This window comes from Lampris incognitus, chromosome 9 (genome assembly GCF_029633865.1).
Source record: "Lampris incognitus isolate fLamInc1 chromosome 9, fLamInc1.hap2, whole genome shotgun sequence".
Classification (NCBI taxonomy): Eukaryota; Metazoa; Chordata; class Actinopteri; order Lampriformes; family Lampridae; genus Lampris; species Lampris incognitus.
In genome coordinates, this window is record NC_079219.1 from 10757730 (window position 1) to 10782518 (window position 24789).

The 24789-nt window shown below is 45.8% G+C and overlaps 1 protein-coding gene across 3 annotated transcripts in view; it reads right to left on the reverse strand.

Moving 5' to 3' along the window:
* Positions 1-20049, reverse strand: part of trim33l (tripartite motif containing 33, like) — a 67516-nt gene extending 47467 nt beyond the window's left edge. Inside the window, exons 1-3 of one of the 3 annotated variants that reach the window (XM_056286807.1) lie at positions 19893-20049; positions 15462-15589; positions 7543-7602 (exon numbers count right to left, since the gene is read on the reverse strand). In XM_056286807.1, the coding sequence (XP_056142782.1) occupies positions 7543-7584 (42 nt within the window). In that variant the 5' untranslated portion in view covers positions 7585-7602; positions 15462-15589; positions 19893-20049. Of the gene's footprint in view, positions 1-6917; positions 7139-7542; positions 7603-15461; positions 15590-16016; positions 16135-19892 lie in introns of those variants that run through there. The other 2 variants (XM_056286806.1, XM_056286808.1) reach the window with 2 other exon arrangements.
* Positions 20050-24789: the final 4740 nt, after the last annotated feature.

Below are 24789 nucleotides of genomic sequence, written 5' to 3' on the forward strand. Positions count from 1 at the left end.
TTTGCAATTATAAATAAATCATGCCAATAGAGAAATAGCACCCCCCCCCCATGGACTGCACTTGATGTGCATGACGAGGCAGTACATGTTATGTCCTTTCCTGAGTAGCTTTATTGACAGCTGATTGCTTATGGCATGAAACAGGCTTGTGCTGTCTCACAAAGAATTTACTTGACTCACTGGATTATTTTGGTCATTTGTTGAGCACTTTCCCTGCCGTTGAGTGTTTCTTTTAACAAAGTTATTTAAATATATTACATAATACATACGTTTTTTTCCAAAACCATCAATGGTGTTACAAGTGCTCAACTAATGAGGAGTGGAATATATATATATATATATATATATATATATATATATATATACACTGCTCAAAAAAATAAAGGGAACACATAAGCAATGCAATGTAGCTCCAAGTCAATCACACTTTTGAGATATCAACCTGTCCAGTTAGGAAGCAACACTGATTTGTGAATCAATTTCACCTGTTGGTAAATTGTCTAATTTCCACCTGGTGGAAATTAGACAATTTGCAAGACAACCCCTATAAAAGGAATGGATTTGCAGGTGGTGGCCACAGACCATTTGCCTGTCCTCATCTTTTCTGGCCGATCTTTGGTTAGTTTTTCATTTTGCTAGTGCCCTCACCACTAGAGGTGGCATGAGGCGGTATCTGCAACCTACAGAAGTTGCTCAGGTAGTACAGCTCATCCAGGATGGCACATCAATGCGTGCTGTGGCAAGAAGATTTGATGTGTCTCCCAGCACAGTGTCCAGAGCATGGAGGAGGTACCAGGAGACAGGCCAGTACACCAGGAGACGTGGAGGGGGCCGCAGGAGGACAACAACCCCGCAGCAGGACCGCTATCTGGTCCTTTGTGCAAGGAGGAACAGGAGGAGCACTGCCGGAGCCCTACAAAACGACCTTCAACAGGCCACTAATGTGCAGGTTTCTGCTCAGACAGTGAGAAACAGAATGCATGAGGATGGTATGAGGGCCCGACGTCCACAATTGGGGCCTGTGCTCACAGCCCAACACCGTGCAGCCCGATTGACCTTTGCCAGAGAACATCTTGGTTGGCAGATTCGCCACTGGCGCCCTGTGCTCTTCACAGATGAGAGCAGGTTCACACTGAACACATGTGACAGACGTGAGAGAGTCTGGAGACGCTGTGGAGAACGTTCTGCTGCCTGCAACATCCTCCAGCATGACCGGTTTGGCGGTGGGTCAGTGATGGTCTGGGGAGGCATATCCTTGGAGGGCCGCACAGACCTCTACGTGCTAGCCAGAGGTACCATGACTGCCATTAGGTACCGGGATGAGATCCTCAGACCCATTGTCAGACCATATGCTGGTGCAGTGGGCCCTGGGTTCCTGCTCATGCGTGACAATGCTCGTCCTCATGTGGCCAGAGTGTGTCAGCAGTTCCTGTATGTCGAGGGCATTGATGCTATGGACTGGCCTGCACATTCCCCAGACCTAAATCCAATCGAGCACCTCTGGGACATCATGTCTTGTACCATCCGCCAATGCGATGTCGCACCACAGACTGTCCAGGAGTTGACCGATGCCCTGATCCAGGTCTGGGAGGAGATCCCTCAGGAGACCATCCGTCGTCTCATCAGGAGCATGCCCAGACGTTGTAGGGAGTGCATACAGGCACGTGGAGGCCACACACACTACTGAGCCTCATTTTGAATCGTCTTGAAGAATTTCCACAGAAGTTGGATCAGCCTATGTTCTCATTTTCCACTTTGATTTTGAGTATGATTCTGAATCCAGACCTTAATGGGCTAATGATTTTGATTTCCATTGACCATTCTTAGGTTATTTTGCTCTAAACACATTCCTCTGTCTAATAAATAAAGATTTTCAGCTGAAATATTTCATTCATCGAGGTCTATATTGTGTTTTTAGGTGTTCCCTTTATTTTTTTGAGCAGTGTATATATACACATACACACACACACACACTGTTGTGAAAAAAGCATATTTTGTCTTTGTAAGGTCTCTGGTGAGAATTGAAATAACAGAGAAATGAGGCAGAGTTGTCTTTCCAAATTTAATTCTTGCAAGAAGGATCAACATAGTGACAGAGTGCTATGCAGTCTGTCAGAGAAGCTCCAAGAGAGATAGTCAGTCCCGCAGCATGAAGGGGAGAAAGGGAAATGGAATGTTTCGTGGTTACACCTTACGTAGAAAGCCAGTCCAGACCAGTTCTTCGTTTGCGTTTGGATATAGGTCGTGGCCCAAAGTGGTTTCTAACAGCAGAAGTTCAACAGGACAGACACATGGTCTCTAATAGCAGAAGTTCAACAAAAGTGCAAGTCTAAAATTTGCCATTATAACACATACACACATATACATATATATACATATATATATATATATTCATCCCTTATCCAAGCTGCTTATCTCAAGTGGGATCGCGGGATGCTGGAGCCTATCCCAGCAGTCACTTGGCGGCAGGTGGGGAGACACCCTGGACTGGCTGCCAGAAACCTACGCAGACAAGGGGAGAACTTGCAAACTCCACACAGAGGATGACCCCTGGGGTTCGAACCCAGGATCTTCTTGCTGTGAGGGGACTGCACTAACCACTGCACTACTGTGCCACCCTACATAGTGTGTGTGTGTGTATGTATATATATATATATATATATATATAGATGTGTGTGTGCTCTCACCAATATGTATCAATGTTGCATAGTGGGACCAAACCGCAGTGAAAAATTACAGAACATAGAAAGAGAAATGTGTAGATTGCTCTGGTATTATGGCTGTGTATTGACAAGAATTTGGCGATACAATACGTCCGGATTAACGGATTCAACTTTCTGGGTATTACCAAAGTCAGAACAAGAACACACGGTGAGGCATCCTTTTATTACAATGGTCCACGTCTCTGGAAGAGCCTTCCTGAGGACCTGAGGGCAGCAGAGAACGTTGATATTTTTAAAAGCAAACTCAAGACCTACCTTTTTAGTTTGGCTTTTAATGACATTTTATTAATTAATTAATTAATTTGTTTATTCATTTATTTTAGTCTGATTCTATCTCTTGAGGCTATCCTTTTAAATTCTAGACTGTTTTCCTTTTAATACCCTCCCTTTTATTTCTGGTTTTACTCACTTCTAGACCTCTCCTCTTAGTATTTTATCATTTTATCTTGCACTCATACTTTTTATCTCATTGCTATTTTGAGTTTTTAATCTACTTCTTGTTTTGTGGCAGAAAAACTTGTTCCTAGTTAAACATCATGTACTGCTCACATGTTTTGCCTACAACTTATGTTTTGCCTACAACTGATCCTCCCACAGATGTCAGCGGGTCCTTACATCTCTGCAGATAGGGAGGGTCGCAGCTGGCTGATACCGGTTAGGGCAGCTGAGACAACACATTCCCTTGTATCTCTATAAAAACTTTGTAATCCTCCTGTTCAGGGCTCTGTCGCCCTTCTTCCCACCCGTGTGGGGTGAGCCCGTTTGCAAACGCTGAATTAAACTTACTCAGAAAGACAAGACTGACTCGGGATTTTTTACAAAGTTTGCCGCCGCAGACTTGGCATCGCCGGCAGGGTCGCTCGTGTGAGGGGGCTTCTGGGACTCGGCACGGCAGGTAACAGAGTGTGCACACCCTGAAGTCTGGGACTTCAGCCTCGACCTCCCCCGTCAAAGAGGGTAGAGACCGGGGGGGGGGGGGGCCCGACGCCTGAGGACCGGACTCACTCACCGCTGTGATCCAAATAAACCAAGGTGGTAAACCAGGTGGTGGACGAACAAGGTGGTGAAACATCTGGATGACCACAGCTGAGCACGTCGGATGAAATCAGGGCTGGGCGATACGACTTCAAATCGATGTCACGATTATTTCAAACTTTTACCTCGATTACGATTAATGAACGATTATTTACTTTATACCAGGGGTGGCTAACCATGTGCCATGGAGAGCCATGTGTATGCAGGTTTTTGTTGCGGCTGGACTCCACACCAGCTGATTTCACTGATTAGTAACCCTTCAACCAAAGACCTGCATACACATGGCTCTCCATGGCACATGCATTTTTTTATTTTTTTTTACAATGCCCTCATAGTTCTCTGACAAGGACTGTACTGTAAATGTGCTGCACTGCTGGGATAGTTTTTTCTAATGAAGCATATCTCATGTTTGTGATTTTTAAATAATTTAAGGAAATACACAGATTAACTATTTATGGCTATCTATTGAACATTTCGAACAGTTGAAATCAAAATCAGTTGAAATCACGGGTTCCAGTCATCATCAATGTGGTGCAACGTAAGGCTCAAGTATGGCTCCATCGTTCTACCTGACCTGAGATCAGATGTGGCTGCAAAGTACCCAACAGATTTTAGTTCAGCAGCTACCTTCTCACCACATGTATTGTATATGCTGGGCACCGCTGTTTGGGAAAAAATGTTTTCGCTTTTGTCAAGGGTCTTAACATCACGTTTAAACCCATTGTGTTCCACAGTAGCTATGGGAGCCACATCCTCCGCGATGTAATATGCAATGGCATCCGCTATTCCTTTCCATCTTCTTGAACCCTTTGCATATTGTGTGGCATTTGTAAACGCTTGTATTAGCGGCAGCTGCTTTGTGGAAGCACTTTGGAGTTTGTCGGTCTTTTTTTGTGCTATGCACTCTTCATATTCGGTAATGTGATTGTGTTCTAAGTGATTAAACAAATTGGTGGTGTTACCTTTGGTTGCGGAAATTGCTTTCCCACAGTGTTTACATTTGACTTCTTTTTGTTTCGTGTCGTCTTCACTGAAGCCAAAATGTGTCCAAACGACGGACACGGCATGCTTTTCGGTACAAGCTGCTCAGGTTGAGGCCTATGTGTTTGCTCAGTGTTAGCGCTCATGTCACCCACACCGCCAGCTTACTTTGAGTGAACTCGGCCTAACGTTAGTTGGACGGGGCAGAGGCACGTGACTGAATACAATGTATTTCTTTAAAGGGACAGTTCATGAACACACGCATAAGGGAAATTATTAACCGACATGAGCAAGATGAAGTCGGTGAGAGGTTCTTAATGTCAGTTTCGATACATTTTCGGTTACTTGCCCAGCCTTAGAGGAAATCCTTTCATGGTGTACAACAAATTGACCCTTTGACACCTGATATGTTGGACATCAAACACCCACACCAGAGATTTCTTCTTGGTTATTTTTTTTAGCCTTTCAACTGGGTCAACGCCTTAAATCAATTTTCAATATAAAATCTAAATGTCACAGCCCCTCGCCCTTGACACCTGCTCACCTCTCCTTCACCCTGGCACACCTGCTGGCCATCAAGCAATCACCCCCTCTCCCTTGACACCTGCTCACCCCTCCTTCAACCCGGCACACCTGCTGGCCATCAAGCAATCACCCTCACCCTTAAGAAGCCTCCACTGTGGACCAGTCTTCGCTGGAACGTTGCCATTCATGGACTTCAGCCTGCCAGTCTACCTGCCACTGAGCCAACTCCTGCTCTACCCCTGGGATCGGCCACTTCAATAAAGACTTGATTTCTTCCCTTACCTGGTTGTCCCGTCTGCTTTTGGGTTTTTCCAGATACATGACACTAAAAGTGATTGGCTCATTATATCATCTGATGTATAGTATGTCACGTATCTGGAAAGAACCCAAAAGCAGACGGGACGACCAGGTAAGGGAAGAAATCAAGTCTTTATTGAAGTGGCCGATCCCAGGGGTAGAGCAGGAGTTGGCTCAGTGGCAGGTAGACTGGCAGGCAGAAGTCCATGAATGGCTACGTTCCAGCGAAGACTGGTCCACAGTGGAAGCTTTTTAAGGGTGAGGGCGATTGCTTTGATGGCCAGCTGGTGTGCCGGGGTGAAGGGGGGGTCAGCAGGTGTCAAGGGCGATTGCTTTGGTGGCCAGCTGGTGTGCCGGGGTGAAGGGGGGGTCAGCAGGTGTCAAGGGCGATTGCTTTGATGGCCAGCTGGTGCGCCGGGGTGAAGGAGGGGTCAGCAGGTGTCAAGGGAGAGAGGGCGATTGCTTTGATGGCCAGCTGGCGTGCCGGGGTGAAGGGGGGGTCAGCAGGTGTCAAGGGAGAGGGGCTGTGACAGTATATGACGTAAATAAAATTCGACAGATGGTTTTTTTTTTTGACAATGTTATAGCCAAAAATTGATTTTGCCCTTTTCCAAAGCCTTCATCCAGTTACCTCTTCAACTGGGTCATCGCAGCACCTTTCCTGAAAATTTCATGCAATTTGCTGCAGCATGTTGACAGTCAGTCAGCCATCCAGGTGGCGACTACATTTTTAAGTTATTGCTTTTGCACAATAAAAAAACTTCAGTCTGTGAAGTTAATAGTCTTCTACTGAAAGCAGAGCTTACAGACAGGTCGTATCTAATTACTCTGTCCATCGATCAATCATTTATACCCACTGTAGATAAATGTAATAGTGTGATGTTTAATAATGATGATTACAATGTATTAATTGGAATAAGGGATATAAGGATATATTAATCATTGGGAAAACATATGCATGAGGAACAGGGCTTGTTACAAGGACATGAGGGTCTATAGTGGCAGTGAAAAAGTACTGAGTATGTTAGCAAACAGAGGAATGCAGAGTAAATTACAGGGAGGTGTGAGGGTCGCTGACCTTAGATAAGGTTAGCAACTCTGAATAGGAAAGGGAACAATAAGGGTATTGTGGTCAATGGGGAGTAGAGACAAGATGTCTATCTCCATGGAAGGTGTGAGGGTCGCTGACCTTAGATAAGGTTAGCGACTCTGAATAGGAAAGGGAACAATAAGGGTGTTGTGGTCAAGGGGGAGTAGAGACAAGATGTGCTGTGATTTGTGGTTTCAGAGATAGGAACAGGATTTTACGACGGCAGCTGCAACAAGGAGGTCACAGCAGATGTAGAAGAAGATTACCTGGAGTCCGGATATCAGTGAGGTGGAAACGGAGTCAGATGAACGGACCAATCAGAAAGAAGACCACACATCCATATTCAGTCAACACTTTGTATAGTATAAAGACTGGGTCAGGGAAAGGAGAGACAGTCAGACTTCGTGAACTGACACAATCTGTTGTTTGTCAGGGATAGGAAGATCTAGACCCAGAGCTCTGTATGCTTTATCCATTTACTGCTAAATAAAACGGATGGTTTTGAGACCGAACATCTTCTCCTATTGCTTTATCAACAAACACGCAGGACTACGCTCTCACATAGATGAAGATGAGTTGGTAGAGTGAGCTGAAGTCCAACACCGCTTAATCTTATTCAGGGTTGTAGGGGAAGGAGTCTAACCTGGCACACATCAGGCAGGCACCCTGGACAGGTCACCAGTTCATTACAGGGCACACACATCATTTATGCATCATTCACAACGACGGAACATTTAAAGACTCCAGCTGACATGAAATACATGTCTTTGGACTGAACATGTAAACTCTACACAGACAGACTGAAGTCTAGTCCAGCACCATTTCGCTGTAACTGCATTTTTCCAGGATTGGCACTGAAATCCTCCTCCTGGTTAAAAGTTTATTTCTTACCTTTTGGCCATTGCTGCTCTCTATGCTCGGTGTTAACTCCATGCTGGAGGCTTGGACTGTCTGCTGGGTCAAAGACACAGGAAGAAGAATCGCTGTAACTCATCACGGCAATGTGTCTAATGTTAAAGTAGTGATCTCTGAGAACGGAGTCCTGCGCTATGCACACCAAGATAAATGTTTAGTGTTAAGATCAACTTAACAGCTAACAGACTCTTACAGAGGAATTAAATCTTTTTTGTTTTTATGTGACATGTAGAGCACTATCTAAGAATAAAAAGGAGTTACATACTTATACAGCGTTTAACTTTCAAAGCTCAATTTGCAATGGATTTACCACTCTAGTAATGATGGTGATTTCCGAGGGGAAATAAGGCAGTTGTCAAAGAAGTCATTAAATCAGACTAAATTATATTATTCATCAGATGCACTATAATATTTTTCCTTTCGAGCAGTTATAAAAAAGCAGATCTTGCTAGATCTGTTTTCTGTCAAGCAATAAGTGTTTTAGCCTCACATGACAGATGGGCCCAACTTTTCTTACATTGCATTACAGCAATGTGACTACTGCTGTCACGTATCTGGAAAGAACCCAAAAGCAGACGGGACAACCAGGTAAGGGAAGAAATCAAGTCTTTATTGAAGTGAACGATCTCAGGGGTAGAGCAGGAATTGGCTCAGTGGCAGGTAGACTGGCAGGCAGAAGTCCATGAATGGCTACGTTCCAGCGAAGACTAGTCCACAGTGGGGGCCTTTTAAGGGTGAGGGCGATTGCTTTGATGGCCAGATGGTGTGCCGGGGTGAAGGGGGGGATCAGCAGGTGTCAAGGGCGATTGCTTTGATGTCAAGGGAGAGAGGGCGATTGCTATGATGTCAAGGGAGAGAGGGCGATTGCTTTGATGTCAAGGGAGAGAGGGCGATTGCTTTGATGGCCAGCTGGTGTGTCGGGGTGAAGGGGGGGGGGTCAGCAGGTGTCAAGGGAGAGGGGCTGTGACAACTGCACGTGTACAGCGCAGTGTTGATGCTCAATATATTATCCAGCCTTACCTGGGCTAGCTCTATGTGTGACCTCAGCTATTCATAACCTTCTGTTACTCACATAGGCTTACCATAGACAGCTGTTGGGAATAAATTTAAAAGTAAAAAAAATTTTTTTTTTTTTTTTACCTGTTTTCAATCAGTTATAGCATCTTTGAAGGTATGCTCATGATACCCAAGGTTTCTGCAGTCCCACTGGTGGGGTCTGAGGTCACAGATTTAAGGTCACACAAGGAGCTATAACAGAGTTATGTGTTCTGCTACAGAACTGCCAAATTCAGCTCTCCTACATTACCACCACTGTCCTCTACATCCACACCCCTTTTTATCCCTTTATACATGTACACCTCTATCACTGTTATCTACATTTACACCCCTTTATATCCTTTTATACACTGACATGTGGAAGCATATTTTTCCCTTTTGTTATAATCAAGGGCTTTCTTCCAGACAAGGAGGCACTGTTACGTATCGGGAAAGAACCCAAAAGCAGACGGGACAACCAGGTAAGGGAAGAATCAAGTCTTTATTGAAGCGACCGATCTCGGGGGTAGAGCAGGAGGTGGCTCTGTGGCAGGCAGGCAGAAGTCCATGAATGGCGACGTTCCAGCGAAGACTGGACCACAGTGGAGGCTTTTTAAGGGTGATGATCGCTTTGATGTCAAGGGAGAGCGGCTGACTGCTTTGAAGTCAAGGGAGAGAGGCTGTGATGGGGGGGGGGGGGGGGTCCAAGGCGATCGCTTTGATGTCAAGGGCGAGAGGCTGATTGCTTTGAAGTCAAGGGAGAGAGGCTGTGACGGGGGGGTGTCAGCAGGTGTAAGGGGCGATCGCTTTGATGTCAAGGGCGAGAGGCTGTGACAGTACCCCACCTCCGAGGGGCGCCACCGGGCGACCTACCAGGCCCGTCAGGGTGCGTCCTGTGGAAGTCCCGGATGAGGTTCGGGTCCAGGACAAGGCGACGAGGGACCCAACACCTCTCCTCCAGGCCATATCCCTCCCAGTCCACGAGAGACTGCAGGCCGCGACCGCGGCGACGAGAGTCCAGGAGACGACGAACGGTGTAAGCCAGATGATCGTTGATCATACAAGGAGGTGGGGGCGGGGGGACCGGAGGAACTAGAGGGCTGGTAGAGGCAGGTTTGAGGCAGGACACATGGAAGGAAGGGTGAACCCGGAGAGTGCGGGGCAGCTTCAGACGGACCACAGCAGGGTTAATGACTTTGACAACGACCAATATACCTGGGGGACAGTTTTTTAGCGTCCGATTTCAAGGGTAGATCCTTGGTAGAGAGTCATACCTGGTCACTGGTGGAGTAGTCCGGAGCAGGGGTGTGATGACGATCCGCCAAGCGCTGGTAACGGCCGGAGGTCCTGAGCAGTGCAGCATGGGCTCGCCGCCAGGTCCGACGGCACCGACGGACATGGGCCTGGACAGACGGAACCAGAATGTCTACCTCTTGAGAAGAAAAAAGGGGAGGCTGATAGCCGTAAAGGCACTGAAAAGGGGACAACCCAGTAGCAGACGATGGCAGGGTGTTATGGGCATATTCTACCCAGGGAAGTTGTGAGGACCAAGAGGGTGGGTTGGCAGACACCAGACAGCGGAGGACAGTCTCCAATGCCTGGTTCGCCCTCTCGGCCTGGCCGTTGGTCTGAGGATGGAACCCCGATGACAGGCTGACGGTGGCACCGATGGCAGAGCAGAAAGCCTTCAAGACAGCAGAAGTGAACTGGGGGCCACGGTCAGACACTATATCACGGGGAAGACCGTGGACCCGGAAAACCTCCCTGACCAGCAGATCCGCAGTCTCTCGGGCTGAAGGCAGTCTAGGCAAGGGCAAAAAGTGAACAAATTTACTGAAGCGATCAACAACAGTCAGTACAACGGTGTTACCGTCGGAGGTGGGCAGACCAGAGACGAAATCCAAGGACAGATGCGACCAGGGACGGTGTGGAACAGGCAGGGGGCACAGCAGACCGGCACTGGCCCGAGTGGAGGGCTTATTCTGGGCACAAACAGGACAGGCAGAAACAAAAGACCCAGTATCCTCCGTCATGGAAGGCCACCAGAACTGCCTGCGGAGGAAGGCTAGGGTACGGGTTACTCCAGGATGGCAGGTAAGTTTGGAAGAGCGAGCCCACTGCAACACGCTAGATCTAAAAGCGTCTGGAACAAACAAGCGCCCGGGGGGACCGTTACCTGGGTCAGGCTGAGTCTGTTGTGCTGCCATGACCTCCCTTTCAATGTTCCAGGTGACAGCCGCAGCCGCAACCACACAGGTAGAGGGAATGATGGTGTCAGGTTGGAGCTTGGGCTCAGACTCCTCCCCATGCACACGAGACAGAGCATCGGGCTTGGCATTCCTGGAGCCAGGTCTGTACGTCAAGGAAAAATTAAAGTGACCAAAAAAGAGCGCCCACCTGGCTTGGCGCGCGGTGAGTCGCTTTGCTGACTGGATGTATTCCAGGTTCTTATGGTCAGTCCACACTATAAAAGGAAGCTCAGACCCCTCCAGAAAATGTCGCCACTCCTCCAGTGCCAATTTCACCGCCAGGAGCTCACGATTCCCCACATCATAGTTCCTTTCAGCTAGGGAGAGACGGCGAGACAGGAAGGCACAGGGGTGTGTCTTGCCATCCTCACTGGAGCGCTGAGAAAGGACCGCCCCCACCCCAATCTCAGAGGCGTCCACTTCTATAACGAACTGCTTGGTTGGGTCTGGCTGGATGAGGATAGGAGCTGTGGTGAAGTGGTGCTTGAGGGCTTGGAAAGCTGCCTCTGCTACAGGGGTCCACAGGAACTGTCTGGAGGTGGAGGTAAGGATGGTTAGTGGGGCCGCAACGCGGCTATAATTGCGGATGAACCGTCTGTAGAAATTGGCAAACCCGAGAAACCTCTGAAGCTGCTTACGGCTGGTTGGGCTTGGCCACTCAAGAACCGCTCTGACCTTGGCGGGGTCCATTCTCACCTGCCCATCGGCCACGATGTAGCCCAGGAAGGTGACTGAAGGGGCATGGAATTCACACTTCTCTGCTTTTACGAAAAGGCGGTTCTCCAGAAGCCGTTGAAGGACTTGGCGGACGTGCATGACATGCTCTGACAGGTCTCTGGAAAAAATCAGGATATCATCCAGGTAAAAAAAAACGAAACGATCCAACATGTCACGTAGGACGTCATTGACCAGACTCTGGAAGACAGCTGGGGCATTAGTGAGACCAAACGGCATCACCAGATATTCAAAATGCCCCAGGGGGGTGTTGAAGGCAGTCTTCCATTCATCTCCGTCTCGAACCCGGACCAGGTGGTAAGCACTGCGGAGGTCTAGCTTAGTGAACACTGTGGCTCCCTGGAGAGAATCAAAAGCAGAAGTCATGAGGGGCAGAGGGTACTTATTCTTGACTGTGATGTTATTGAGGCCTCTATAGTCAATACACGGCCGAAGGGTTTTGTCCTTCTTGGCCGCAAAAAAGAACCCCGCACCAAGGGGTGATGATGATGGGCGAATAAGACCTGCCGCCAAGGAGTCCTTGATGTACCTCTCCATGGACTCCCGCTCAGGCTTGGAGAGGCTATATAGACGACTGCTGGGGAGGGGAGCGCCCAGCAGCAGGTCAATAGCGCAATCATAGGGGTGATGAGGAGGCAGGGAGAGAGCTTGCTGCTTGTTGAACACGGCTCAGAGGTCATGGTACTCTGGAGGCACCAGTGACAGGTCAGAGGTCTCAGAGCTTGACACCTGACAGGGGACAGACTGAGGCAGAGCAGACTGAAGGCATATGGCATGACAGACGGGACTCCAACTTGAAATTCTGGCTGATGACCAATCAATATGGGGACTATGCTTAACCAGCCAGGGATGACCAAGTATAATGGGAACAAAGGGAGAATTGATAACGAAAAAACTTAACTCCTCTTGATGGTTTCCCGACAACAGGAGGCGCACAGGCTCGGTCTTAGAGGTTATCCGGGCCAGGAGACGTCCATCCAGGGCATTAGCTTCAAGAGGCTGGTCCAGACTCACAGTGGCAAGACCTAGCTGCTTCACAACACTTGCATCCAAAAAGCTTTCATCAGCTCCAGAGTCAATTACAGCCAAAAGTTTAGTGGACTGACCTTTAAAACTGATGGTAGCTTGCAACTGGGTACGTGGACGAGGAGACAAAGGGCAGACAGTTGGGCTCACGAGGATCCTCCCCCTCCCTCGAGAGCCTGCTAGTTTGACGGAACGGTGAGGGCAGGAGGCGAGAAAGTGACCAGGCTGACCACAATACAAGCAGCTGTTCTCGGTGATGCGGCGTTGACGCTCCTCCGGGTTGAGCCGGAAGCGGCCGAGTTGCATCGGCTCCGAAGCTGGGGAAGAGTCACGCCTCGGGCTTTCTTGGAGGACGGCAACCTCAGTCGAGCGAGCTCGGCCCCCAGAGTTTGGAGGTGTGGCCCGTGGTAAGTTGTTGTGACCAGGAAAGCGGCGCGTCCTCTCTCGCCTCCGCTCCTGGAGACGGTTGTCCACACGAATGGCCAGGGTAACCAATTCCTCCAACCCTCCAGGCTTGGGGTAGGAAACCAATTCATCCTTTATGGATTCGCTTAGCCCGTTGGAAAAGCCAGCCTGGAGGGACTCGTTGTTCCATCCGCTCTCTGCTGATAGCGTACGGAACTCAACTGAGTAGTCAGCGATGCTGCGGGAACCCTGGCGGAGAGAGATCAGTCTTTTTGACGCATCCTTTCCCCGCACGGGATGATCAAAAACCTGGCGAAAAGCAGTGGTGAACTCAGCGTAGGATGAGGACGTGGAGGCCCGCATCTCCCACACCGCTGTAGCCCAATCCAGGGTGCTTCCCCGGAGAAGACCCATGATGTAAGCGACTTTGGCTCCATCCGTGGAATATGACTTGGGCTGCTGGTTAAACACAATCTCACACTGCATCAAAAAAGGGCGACAAAGTCCAAAATCTCCATCATACTTATCGGGCGGGGCAACCCATGGTTCCTTAGCCGAAGTTGATGGCGCTGGGGGTGGCGGAGCTGGAGGGGCGGATCCCGGGCTAGCGGAGGCGCTAAGTTGGGTCTGGATTCCGCAGATCTTTGAGCTGAGCCCACGGAGGGCGTCAGCCATCCCCTGTAGCACCTGGCTGTGCTGGCCGAGGACCGATTCCTGGTTGGCTACAGCCTGGCAGACTGTGGCCAGGTCTGTGGTGGAATGGTCTGCTGGGTCCATAGTGGCTGGAACGTACTGTCACATATCGGGAAAGAACCCAAAAGCAGACGGGACAACCAGGTAAGGGAAGAATCAAGTCTTTATTGAAGCGACCGATCTCGGGGGTAGAGCAGGAGGTGGCTCTGTGGCAGGCAGGCAGAAGTCCATGAATGGCGACGTTCCAGCAAAGACTGGACCACAGTGGAGGCTTTTTAAGGGTGATGATCGCTTTGATGTCAAGGGAGAGCGGCTGACTGCTTTGAAGTCAAGGGAGAGAGGCTGTGACGGGGGGGGGGGTCAAGGGCGATCGCTTTGATGTCAAGGGCGAGAGGCTGATTGCTTTGAAGTCAAGGGAGAGAGGCTGTGACGGGGGGGTGTCAGCAGGTGTCAGGGGCGATCACTTTGATGTCAAGGGCGAGAGGCTGTGACAGGCACAGAGTTTCTTAGTGTCCACTTTACATAGCTGCTTATTTAATTCGAGTCTTATCGAGCTATATCTCACTTGATAATTACTCTTGGGAGGATTCTTCCTCTCTCACCCTGTGGGATGATCGGCCCTTCTATATTAAAGAACACCAGTCTACACCGCCCTTATGCTACCTACTCTTGTTTATGCAAAGAATACTGGTCTATGTGCAATTCATTTACATTGTTTTTTACCCTTGTTGCTGGAGCCGGGAAGTTTATCATATTGTGAATGGAAGTGATACAACCCTGTGATTTAAACTACATGCCAAGTGTATTGCTATTCACTTTATAAAAAGAATTGCTTCTATACATTCTGGGAGCCAGTCAATCACAACCACTGTAGTCACGCTGCTGGTCTCCCTTGCCTGCAATTGCAAGATGGAAGCGAACTGAACTTTTCACTCTATGAGTGCCGACTTCGAGAATTTATTTTACTGTAGGAAAATTCTTCCAGACACCACTGTCACTGTGCTCTACATCTACACCCCTTTATATCCTCTTAAGATGGAAACCACCATCACTGTCTTCTTCATCTACACCCCTTTCTATCCTTTTACACATGGACATCACCATCACTGTCCTCTACATCTACACCCCTTTTTATCCTTTTATCCATGGACTCTGTTGTGGAAACTACCTGCAAACACAAAATAATCACGAAATAACACACAAAACAGACGAGCTGAGGATTGAAATATAATGTCAACAAATATAGTGGAGAGAAATACCCTGACTCAGAAGTCAAAGGCAGTTGTCTCACTGAGGAGAGAGGAGCTCAGTATCTTTATAGTTTTCAGCAAGACGAAGAACTAAGTCTTATATGATTGGCCCCTTATACAGGCAGAGAGAAACCCCTGACTCGGGGCCCCTCAAAAATCCCCCCACGTGATTTAATCATGACAGCGCCTGGTACCACATAACACAACCTACTTTAAGGCACATTTGGCCAACATAGTAACACTGGCATAAATAAAGAAATACACAATGAATATAATGATAACTATTAACGCTTCATATTAGTTTACTTTCACAATATTACCACCACTGTCCTGTACATCTACACCCATTATATCCTGTTATACCTGGCCACCGCCATCACTGTCCTCCACCTCTACACCCCTTTTAATCCTTTGGACACCACCATCTCGGTTTTCTACATCTACGCCTCTTTTTCATTTTTAAACATGTTAATAGACACAGGCCAGAAAAGGGATTACTTACTATTTTAGACTCAACAACCGACAGACCCACTCGAATCCAGCACGGAGGTCGAAGGTCACGCCGTTAACCCCCGGGGTCTCGTGGTAGCGGTTTGATTTATTGGCGTCTTCATGAAAAAGCACCAAACGCTGAAATACAAAAATAACCGTGGACAGCATTCAGGTTCATCTCACGTTATAAACCAACGCTACGTCTTATTCTTATTAAGGCAGACTAGCAAGGTCCAATCAACCCCTCACAGCCGGCGTTTTGGGTGTAAGTTGTCATAGTACTAACATATCCTTTCTCTTAAAAGAAAAAAAACTGCGACATTACCAAGTACCACCTGTGCACTGTGTTACTTTACTGTCCAACCCTTCCGAGTGAAGCCACTCGAGAAACCTTTAATTAGAGATTACGGAAGCTAATGGAAAACTCGTCAAACAAAATGAACCACGCCGACGGAGAGTTCCTGGTATTTTCAGCAGTTGTTACCCTCTCCCGGGCGAGAAAAGTTTACTTATCTCAACCAAAGCATACGTGTCTCGAAGTAGTAAACAGGAAATAGGCACAGACCTCACGACACGATCTTCACAGATAACAGGCAGATTCCGCTATTTGTGGTCTTTTTACTAATTACGCTGTTTTCAACCCCTCTGGGCGAACGAAGACAAAAGATACTATCTTCGTAAACTCTGCGACACCGCCCAGTTCTTCTTCTTCTGCTTCTTCTGCTTCTTCTTCTTCTTCCTTTCATTTTATGGCGGGTAGCAACCGGCGTTAAGATGCATTACCGCCACCCACTATGCTGGAGTGTGAACCAGCGTTACAGCTCCCCCCACGAACACGCGCAAGAAAATAAAAATGGGGGGGGGGGGGACAACGATTGTATTTCACCGAACACTTAAGTCTTTTGAGTTTCAGTTTCTTTCAAATAACCGAATGGGCTCCCTAACCTGATGGCAAATACATTTATTTCTAATACTCATTTCTTCCACTCCAAGCTTTCTAACCCCCCCCCCTTTAACGTTTCTTCGTTCACGGGAGTATTTTCCGCAGTGGAAAAAATCACATGCTCCACCGACACGCTTCCTCTGCTTGACAAGGCCCACATAGCTCCGAGGGATGCGTGTTTATAGAGGGATGTGTTTCGTTACGTCCGGCACGTCCTGCCCTCAGCCTTGTTAAGACGGTCTCCCCCGTGGCGCTCCTGCGCCCACTTCTCGCTGTCCTGCGCAGGTCGTCGCCCCGGCTGCGCTGTCACGCCTGATCTCCTCACGTTTCAGTCGCCTGACACCGTCCTGCCGCGTGTTTTCACCCGTTTACTACAAATGACGCGCTTTATATGTCTTTACGCATGCGCAATAATGAAGGTAAGAAAATCGCAGAAAAACTGATCAGTTCATCTGGACACAACGATTTGAGAGAGAAACGTTTCATCACTCATCTAAGCAGGGCTGCCAAGTTTCAACATAAGTTAAGAGTGAGACTCTGGCGAGGGGACTTTTGGCACAAAAAAAACTTGGGCCTTTTTTAAGGTGGATTTAGAGGAATATCTGAATTTAAATTAACATTAGGATTAGACTGTTGTGATGTTGTAATGTGATGTTGGCCTCCTTCTCGTGCTCTCTCTCTTTACTCGGAATAGTGAACACATAAGAAATATTGTCAGTTGCTAGAATAGAATAGAATACACACGTCACGTATCAGGAAAGAACCCAAAAGCAGACGGGACAACCAGGTAAGGGAAGAATCAAGTCTTTATTGAAGTGACCGATCTCAGGGGTAGAGCAGGAGTTGGCTCAGTGGCAGGTAGACAGGCAGGCAGGCAGAAGTCCATGAATGGCGACGTTCCAGCGAAGACTGGTCCACAGTGGAGGCGTTTTAAGGGTGATGGCGATCGCTTTGGTGTCAAGGGAGAGCGGCTGATTGCTTTGATGTCAAGGGAGAAAGGGCGTGACCAGCTGGTGTAGCGGGGTGAAGGGGGGGGGGGGGTCAGCAGCTGTCAAGGGCGATCGCTTTGATGTCAAGGGCGAGAGACCGTGACAACACAGAGTCCGAGCCTACATTAGAATTAGACTGTCAGACGTCATTATTATTCAGTCTCATTCTGCCATTTGTATTCAGGGAGCTCCTCTCAACCCAATCATTTGTGCAACTTAAAAACCAGTTTCCTGCTGTTTTATATAGTGTTCATAATTGACCAGCACAAGTAGAAATGAAAACAATTGTAACAAGAAGAATTTAGACAAATAAAATAAATGTATTTATAAAATGTCAATGAATACAGAACCAGAACAATAGTATAAAAAAATAAAATAAAGTGCATTTCTTCGTTCAGAGCACAAGGCTCAAACTATGAATTCAAGCAGTTCCTTTAACCCTTGGGCACCCCTCCAGAAAATCATGTCGTTTTACCCTCGGTGCAAAAAAATTTCAGTTCCTTAAAAGTGCTATAAAATGTTACACATGAATATTTTTTTTCACTTTCAGTGCATTAAATCTTTTGACCAACTTCAATACTGATCATAACTATTAAATTTACAAGTATTTCTTAAGTAATTTTAACCCTTTAATGCCTTTTTGGGAACATGAAACCATAATTATTTAATGAGAAAAACATGAAATATGACATATTTTCCATATACTAATTGCAACCTGGAATTTTTTGGGGGGTGGGTGGCAACCCTCGTTAAACCCGCCAAATGACATAATAGTCATTTCAACAAACATTGACATACCCGATCTCAAATGTTCTAACGATTCCATGACAAATGCTCACAAGACAAATGCTCACAACACTAAAAGAAAAAGAGACAAATGCTCACAAATTGTTTTATAATCTATATTTACAGTGAAAAATGATAGTATACAGATATACAAATATGAAATATGTTTACATATCGATTTAATTATGAAAATATGTACAAATACTTTCAAAACCCAATGCACTAGTAAAATATGTACATGAAATCGATTTCCTTTGTAGTTCTATTTCACACACTGGTGAGACAAGTCAAAAGGGCTTTGACCCCTTTATAGATGCTGCTTGAATACTCCTTTGGTTTGTCTAACCTATCACACCCCATTTCACACTTTATTCATCACATATCGCACCTATTGTTTTGAGTATTGCCATGACATAATCACAAAGCTTTGGTCCGTTTATAGATGAGCTGCTCAGAATAAAAACACCTTCTGAGTCGTTGGAGCAGTTCTGGATACTCAGCGTGTTGAGTACTTTTGAGCAGTTCTGGTATATGATGAGCTCGGACTTGTGTCCATATATAAGGATGACAGGACTGACAGGTAGTCAGTCACACTCAGCATGGAGATAATCAAGACACACAAAGGTGGAGACAAGCTCTGTCTCGATGGCTACATGTATGTGAAGAAAAGGAGCTCCAAAGACTGGATAAGATGGCAGTGCTGCTGTCACCAGAGATCAACTGGATGCAAGGGAGGCCTCACGACTGATGACACCTATGAAAACCCCAGGTCCCATGCCATTCACAACCCTCCAGCAGACAGGACACGTGTGGAAGTCACCAAACTACGGACAACAATGAAGGCACAGGCAAAGCAGTCAAGGAGCCGACCAAACCAGATCCTGACTCAAGCCCTGCTTCACACAACAGAGGATGTCCGTGCGAACATCGGTAACATCAACACTTGCAAGCGAAACCTGCAACGTCAACGACGCGGATGTCTTCCTAAGGACCCAGCATCACTCCAAGAACTCAACATCACTGAGGAGTGGACATACGTATTACCAAACAGTAATTGATAGTCTCATTATCATGATTATCTTTAAGATCACCATTTCATTTGTCAGGGAGATGTGATCCCTCTCACATGCTTAGGCCTATGTGATACGTCTTATGTGACATGCAACAGAATGTTCAGTTGACTTTTTGAAAAATAAAGATTGTAAAACAATTTGTGAGCATTTGTCTCTTTTTCTATTAGTATTGTGAGCATTTGTCTCTTTTTCTATTAGTATTGTGAGCATTTGTCTTGTGAGCATTTGTCTGCACACCGTTCTAACAGGCACAGACACTGAGCTAAACTTCTGCTCTGGAAAGTTAAAAGATCAGAATTTTAGATTTAGACTATGTGGCAAAATAAATCACATCCTGGTTTTTATTAAAGAAAATCATCACCCCATGTCAAGAACTATTAGATCAATTTCATTCAATAACACATTCAGAGATTTATCCGTGAACCAAGTATAACAGAAACCAAAACAGGACATTCGCCAAAAAGGAAAGCTATTCTTCTTCTACAGATTTCTGACAAGTGGCTGTTGGAATATTTTCCTTTTTAACTGCGAGACATCACAGCAGCCTGTGTATCGTTACTCCTGCTCGGACTGAGTGACTATAACGCCTTTTATTCTATAAAACTAACGTATTTACTATTTCGTATCATCAAAATGAAACGGCTACCTACCGTTTTCTTTCTTTCTTTTTCTTTCTTTCTTTCTTTCTTTCTTTCTTTCTTTCTTTCTTTCTTTCTTTCTTTCTTTCTTTCTTTCTTTCTTCTTCTTCTTCAGTGGGGTCTTCTTCTTGTGAAGCTCTTTTATTTTATTTTATTTTACTTCGTGGCGTTGACGCTATGACCCGCCCTACTCTGCCTCTGATTGGTTGATACTCGTGGTTGCCGTTCATTGATTGGGTTGGTTAGATTTAGGCATGAGGACTGATGATTGGTTAAGGTTAGGGTAAGAATATCTCAGTCAGCCAATCAGAGGCAGAATAGGGCGGGCTCACCCCGGAAAACCAGTGACGGACCCGAACTACGGCAGGCCGCAAGCAGCATCGCAAGTTGTGGAAATACTATATAGAAGTGAAGGGAAAACGTTGATGGGCGTGTGAAATAGCAAGTGTGGCGTGTGAGCGTGTGAAGAGGCGTAATTGCGTGACTCTCACTCCCGAAGGGTGAGACTTGGCAGCCCTGCGTCTAAGTGACCTCTTCAGTCTCAACTGACTGCAGGTATCCCCGCCCTTACAAACGATGCAGTTGTAATACGACCCGAAAACGATCGGTTTCATACGCAAGCAAGGCGTGGCCATTAACTACAGTTTCAGTGGCCATGTGCACTATTCACAGATGATTTGGGAATCCCAATCCAGGTCTTTAGGCCACACGACTCCGGGTGTGCTTATACACGAAATATTACGGTACTCATGTCTTCCAGCTGTTTGTCCCATTTACTGTTATATAGCCGATCACAGAAAAGTCAAATAATAGCTATATGAATAACTCCACCGCTGTAGTTGATGCAGTCTCCATCTATAACCTGTAGTTTTTGAGATTATTGTACCAATTTACATTTGTGCTTCACCAAAACCGCTATGGCCATCACAAGGGCGATTTAATCCTGCAATATAGGCCCCTGGACTTGGCTGAGCCCATGGGACCCTTCTGCTCCCCACAGCTAGATATCCAACACCACAACGAACCGATTTACCGCTGCACTTATTGATGCTGCTAAGCCATGCCTCACCACAACACACGTACTGTACGTGAATTCACTTCATCATCTTCCCAACAAAATACAAACATCTCTCTCCAACCGTATGACATGTCACACTTCAACATTTCAGTGCAACTACAAACACTACCAGCAATACATTTCTGCACCACTGCAAAACTTACTCACTCCTGCATGTGCCCCTGACCGAGGCATGGCAAGAAGAGCCGGAGTTGGTCCCCGGGCACTGCACTGCACGGCAGCTGCCTACTGCTCCTAGCATAGGATGGGTTAAATGCAGAACAAGAGTTTCGTTGTATGTATGTACAATGACAAATGAAAGTTTCTTCTGTCTTCTTCTTCTGACCAATAAAACAGACCACACCAGATGCACCGCAAGCTGCAGCTATGGTATATTCTTCAATATATTTGCATATATGTACAACAGTTAGATTTGAATAACAAAAACAATTATAGCAAAAAGCACAAGGTTATGTGTAGATGAACTTGCCAAAAACAGCAGGAAGAAAAGGGAGACTGCAAAATGTCAGTATAACCGTTAGAATGTCGACACGACCATGAGAGTGTCAAAAGGGAATGATTGATGAGATTCTTGCTTAGATAGGGAAGCTCCTGCTCCACCTATGTTTGCTCAACCGGGCATCTGATTAAGGGCGGGATATGGATCAACAAGTAAACTGCGTTGCGTACTGGAAAAAAAAACCTGGTTTGTATCCGATGTCGTATCATGAAAACGAAGATCGCACACATCCTTATGCAACAGGAAAACACGCTTGTGTGTTGTACTAACAAAGTCAAAATGACCCAAAAAGTCCCCTGAGAGCAAACTTCACAAGGATATAAAAATGTCAAAGCAACCATTAAAAAGCCGAAGACCTGATAACAGAACAAATATGGAAATAGAACACAAGCATCCTGTAGCAGACGGGGGAGTGTTTCTGCCCACCAACATATCCTTGGGGGGGGGGGGCATGACTACAAAGTGGAAGGTTAAAGGTGAGAACATAATACTGGCGTAAACATAAGTAGGTGGAACCTAGCTGCACAAGGAAAGGCGTGTACATGAGACAGGTGTTTAAATTGGGAAGATCAGCCTCAGTTGGCCGGTTGTTCTGCAGGTGAACTCGGGCTTTGTTGTGTAAACAATATAAGTCTTTAAACCAGAAGCTTTTTTTTGTTGTTGTCTCAACGACCACTTCATTTCGACTCGTCTCTCTGATCACCGGCCACCCCACAGCACGTTAATGCCATATTAACGAGCCTTAAAATCAAACACCGACTTGCCCTCAGAAGTGTCTTCGCCTTGTTTTCTTGGCAGCACAATCTCTGAGATTCGTCGGGTAGCTGAGTCAAACAACTCGCACCTGCCACTTCGTCACTTCGAGCCTTTTTGAAAAATCCCGTTATTTTTATTTATTTATTTATTTTTAAGTAACTTCTGGGTCTCCCTTTACTTTTTGGGCCTTTCACTTTCGAGCAGCGCTCTCGTGTCTCCGAAATTCCACCATGGCGGTTTGTTTTTGTTTTTGTTTTTGTTTTTCAATCAAAAGGTCGCCAGAGTTCATCATGTCGCAACACTGTGACACCAACCTGACCGGTCAGTGTCAACAAATCACCACTAGCAACTTCTTCTTCTTCTTTCGGCTTGTTCCCCGTTTCTCATGGGTCGCCACAGTGGATTTTTGCCCTCCATAGCTTTCTGTCTGATGCATCCCTCCCTCTCCTGCAGTCCAACTCTCCTCATGTCCTCCTCTATCTGGTCTCTCCATCTTTTCCTTGGTCTTCCTCTTTTTCTTTTGTCAGGTATTTCCAGGTCCAATACTACTACTCCTACTTTCGGCTGCTCCTGTTAGGGGTCGCCACAGCAGATCATCCATCTCCATCTCTTCCTGTCCTCTGCATCTTCCTCTGTCATACCAGCCACCTGCATGTCCTCTTTCACCACATCCATAAACCTCCTCTTTGGCCTTCCTCTTCTCCTCTTCCCTGGCAGCTCCATTTTCAGCGTCCTTCTCCCAGTATACCCAGCATCTCTCCTCCACACATGTCCAAACCATCTCAATCTTGCCTCTCTTGCTTTGTCTTCAAACCGTCCAACCTGAGCTGTCCCTCTAACATACTTGTTCCTAATCCTGTCCTTGATATTATTTTGATTTTATTTCGAACATGTTAAAATAACAAAATAAAATACATAGGCAGGAATATAAGAACAAATGGAAATAACAGTGAACATATTTTGCAAACTCTCTGTAACAACAGAAGTAATAACTAGTCCATGTTCGAAAAGGGCGTAGGATGAAGTAAAGAACTTTTCTGGTCCTACCCCTTTCTTATACATAATCAATCAAATCAAAACAAAAAAAACTTTCAAAACAAAACATAAGTGAAAAAAGAAAAGAAAGACCAGTGCATAGAAATCAAAATAAACAAAACAGCACAAGTCAAACAAGGCACCTTAAAAGTCATGTATCATGTCATGTTATTCCAGTCCACCTCTTTGTTCATCCGTCCTTTATCTGTTCAATATGTTATTTTAAAGAGTTGTTTAAACTTACTTATTGATGTACACATCTTCGTTTCTTTTCTACTTTTTACTTCTACTCATAGAGCACCATGGGTTGACAAGGAGTTAAAGCACCACATGCCTCTGAGGGATAAGGCAAAGGAAATGGAACAGAAAAGTGGTAGTACAATTGACAGACAGAAATACTGTAAATTAAGGAATTATGTTACAAAGCTCAACCAAAAGAAAAAGAAACAATATTATGCTCTACAGTTAAGCAGAACAAGGAATGATGGGAAAAGGCTTTGGAGTACACTGAACAGTATAATGGGACGAAACTCATCTTTACAACCCACCTATATTGATTGCGGAGGTACCTTTATGACTAAACCCAAAGAAATTGCAAATTATTTGAATGACTATTTTAAAAGCAAGGTATATGAATTAAGGAAATAATTATCACATTGGACAGATAATAATTTATCCATTTATAACAAAAAATATATGAGCGATAAACCATGTCATTTTGAGTTTAATGAACTAAATACAGAAACGGCTGAAAAATTAATTAAGTTAACATGTAATGACAAACAACCAGGAATTGATAATATAGATGATAAACTGATTCGAATAGCTGTTAATTACATTGCACACCCTATCTGTCACATAATAAATATCAGCCTGAAACAATCTATCTTTCCACAAGCTTGGAAGGAAGCAAAAGTCATACCCAAAGATAAGAAAACACAATTTAGTGGCCATAACAGCCACCCCATAAGCTTGCTATCAGCTATAAGTAAGATCTTTGAGAAGGCAAGTTTTGATCAAATACAAGAATACTTCTCAGCAAATAATCCGATAACAGATTTCCAGCATGCCTCTAGAAAGGGACATTCTACATGTACAGCTCTAGCCCAAATGACAGATGACTGGTACAAAGATTTGGCCAGCAAAATGATCTGTGGTGCAGTCCTATTAGATTTTACAGCGGCATTTGATGTAATTGACCACAAGCTCCTTCTTGAAAAGCTGGAGTCTTATGGTTTTAGACCATCTGCAATGGCCTGGATGGAAAGTTATTTGACGCATAGATAACAGGAGTCTTCTTTAATGGAGATTACTCAGTTAGTGTATCTATAGAGTTTGGAATTCCTCAAGGAAGCTGCCTAGGTCCACTTATGAACTCAATTTTTACAAATGATTTACCCCTCGTACTAAAAGATGCTAAATTAATGATGTATGCAGATGACACTACAGTGTATGCATCAGCAACAACACCTGCTGAGTTAAATGTCATCTTGAATAGGGAGCTAGATATAATCTGGAAATGGGTCTTTGAAAACAAAGTG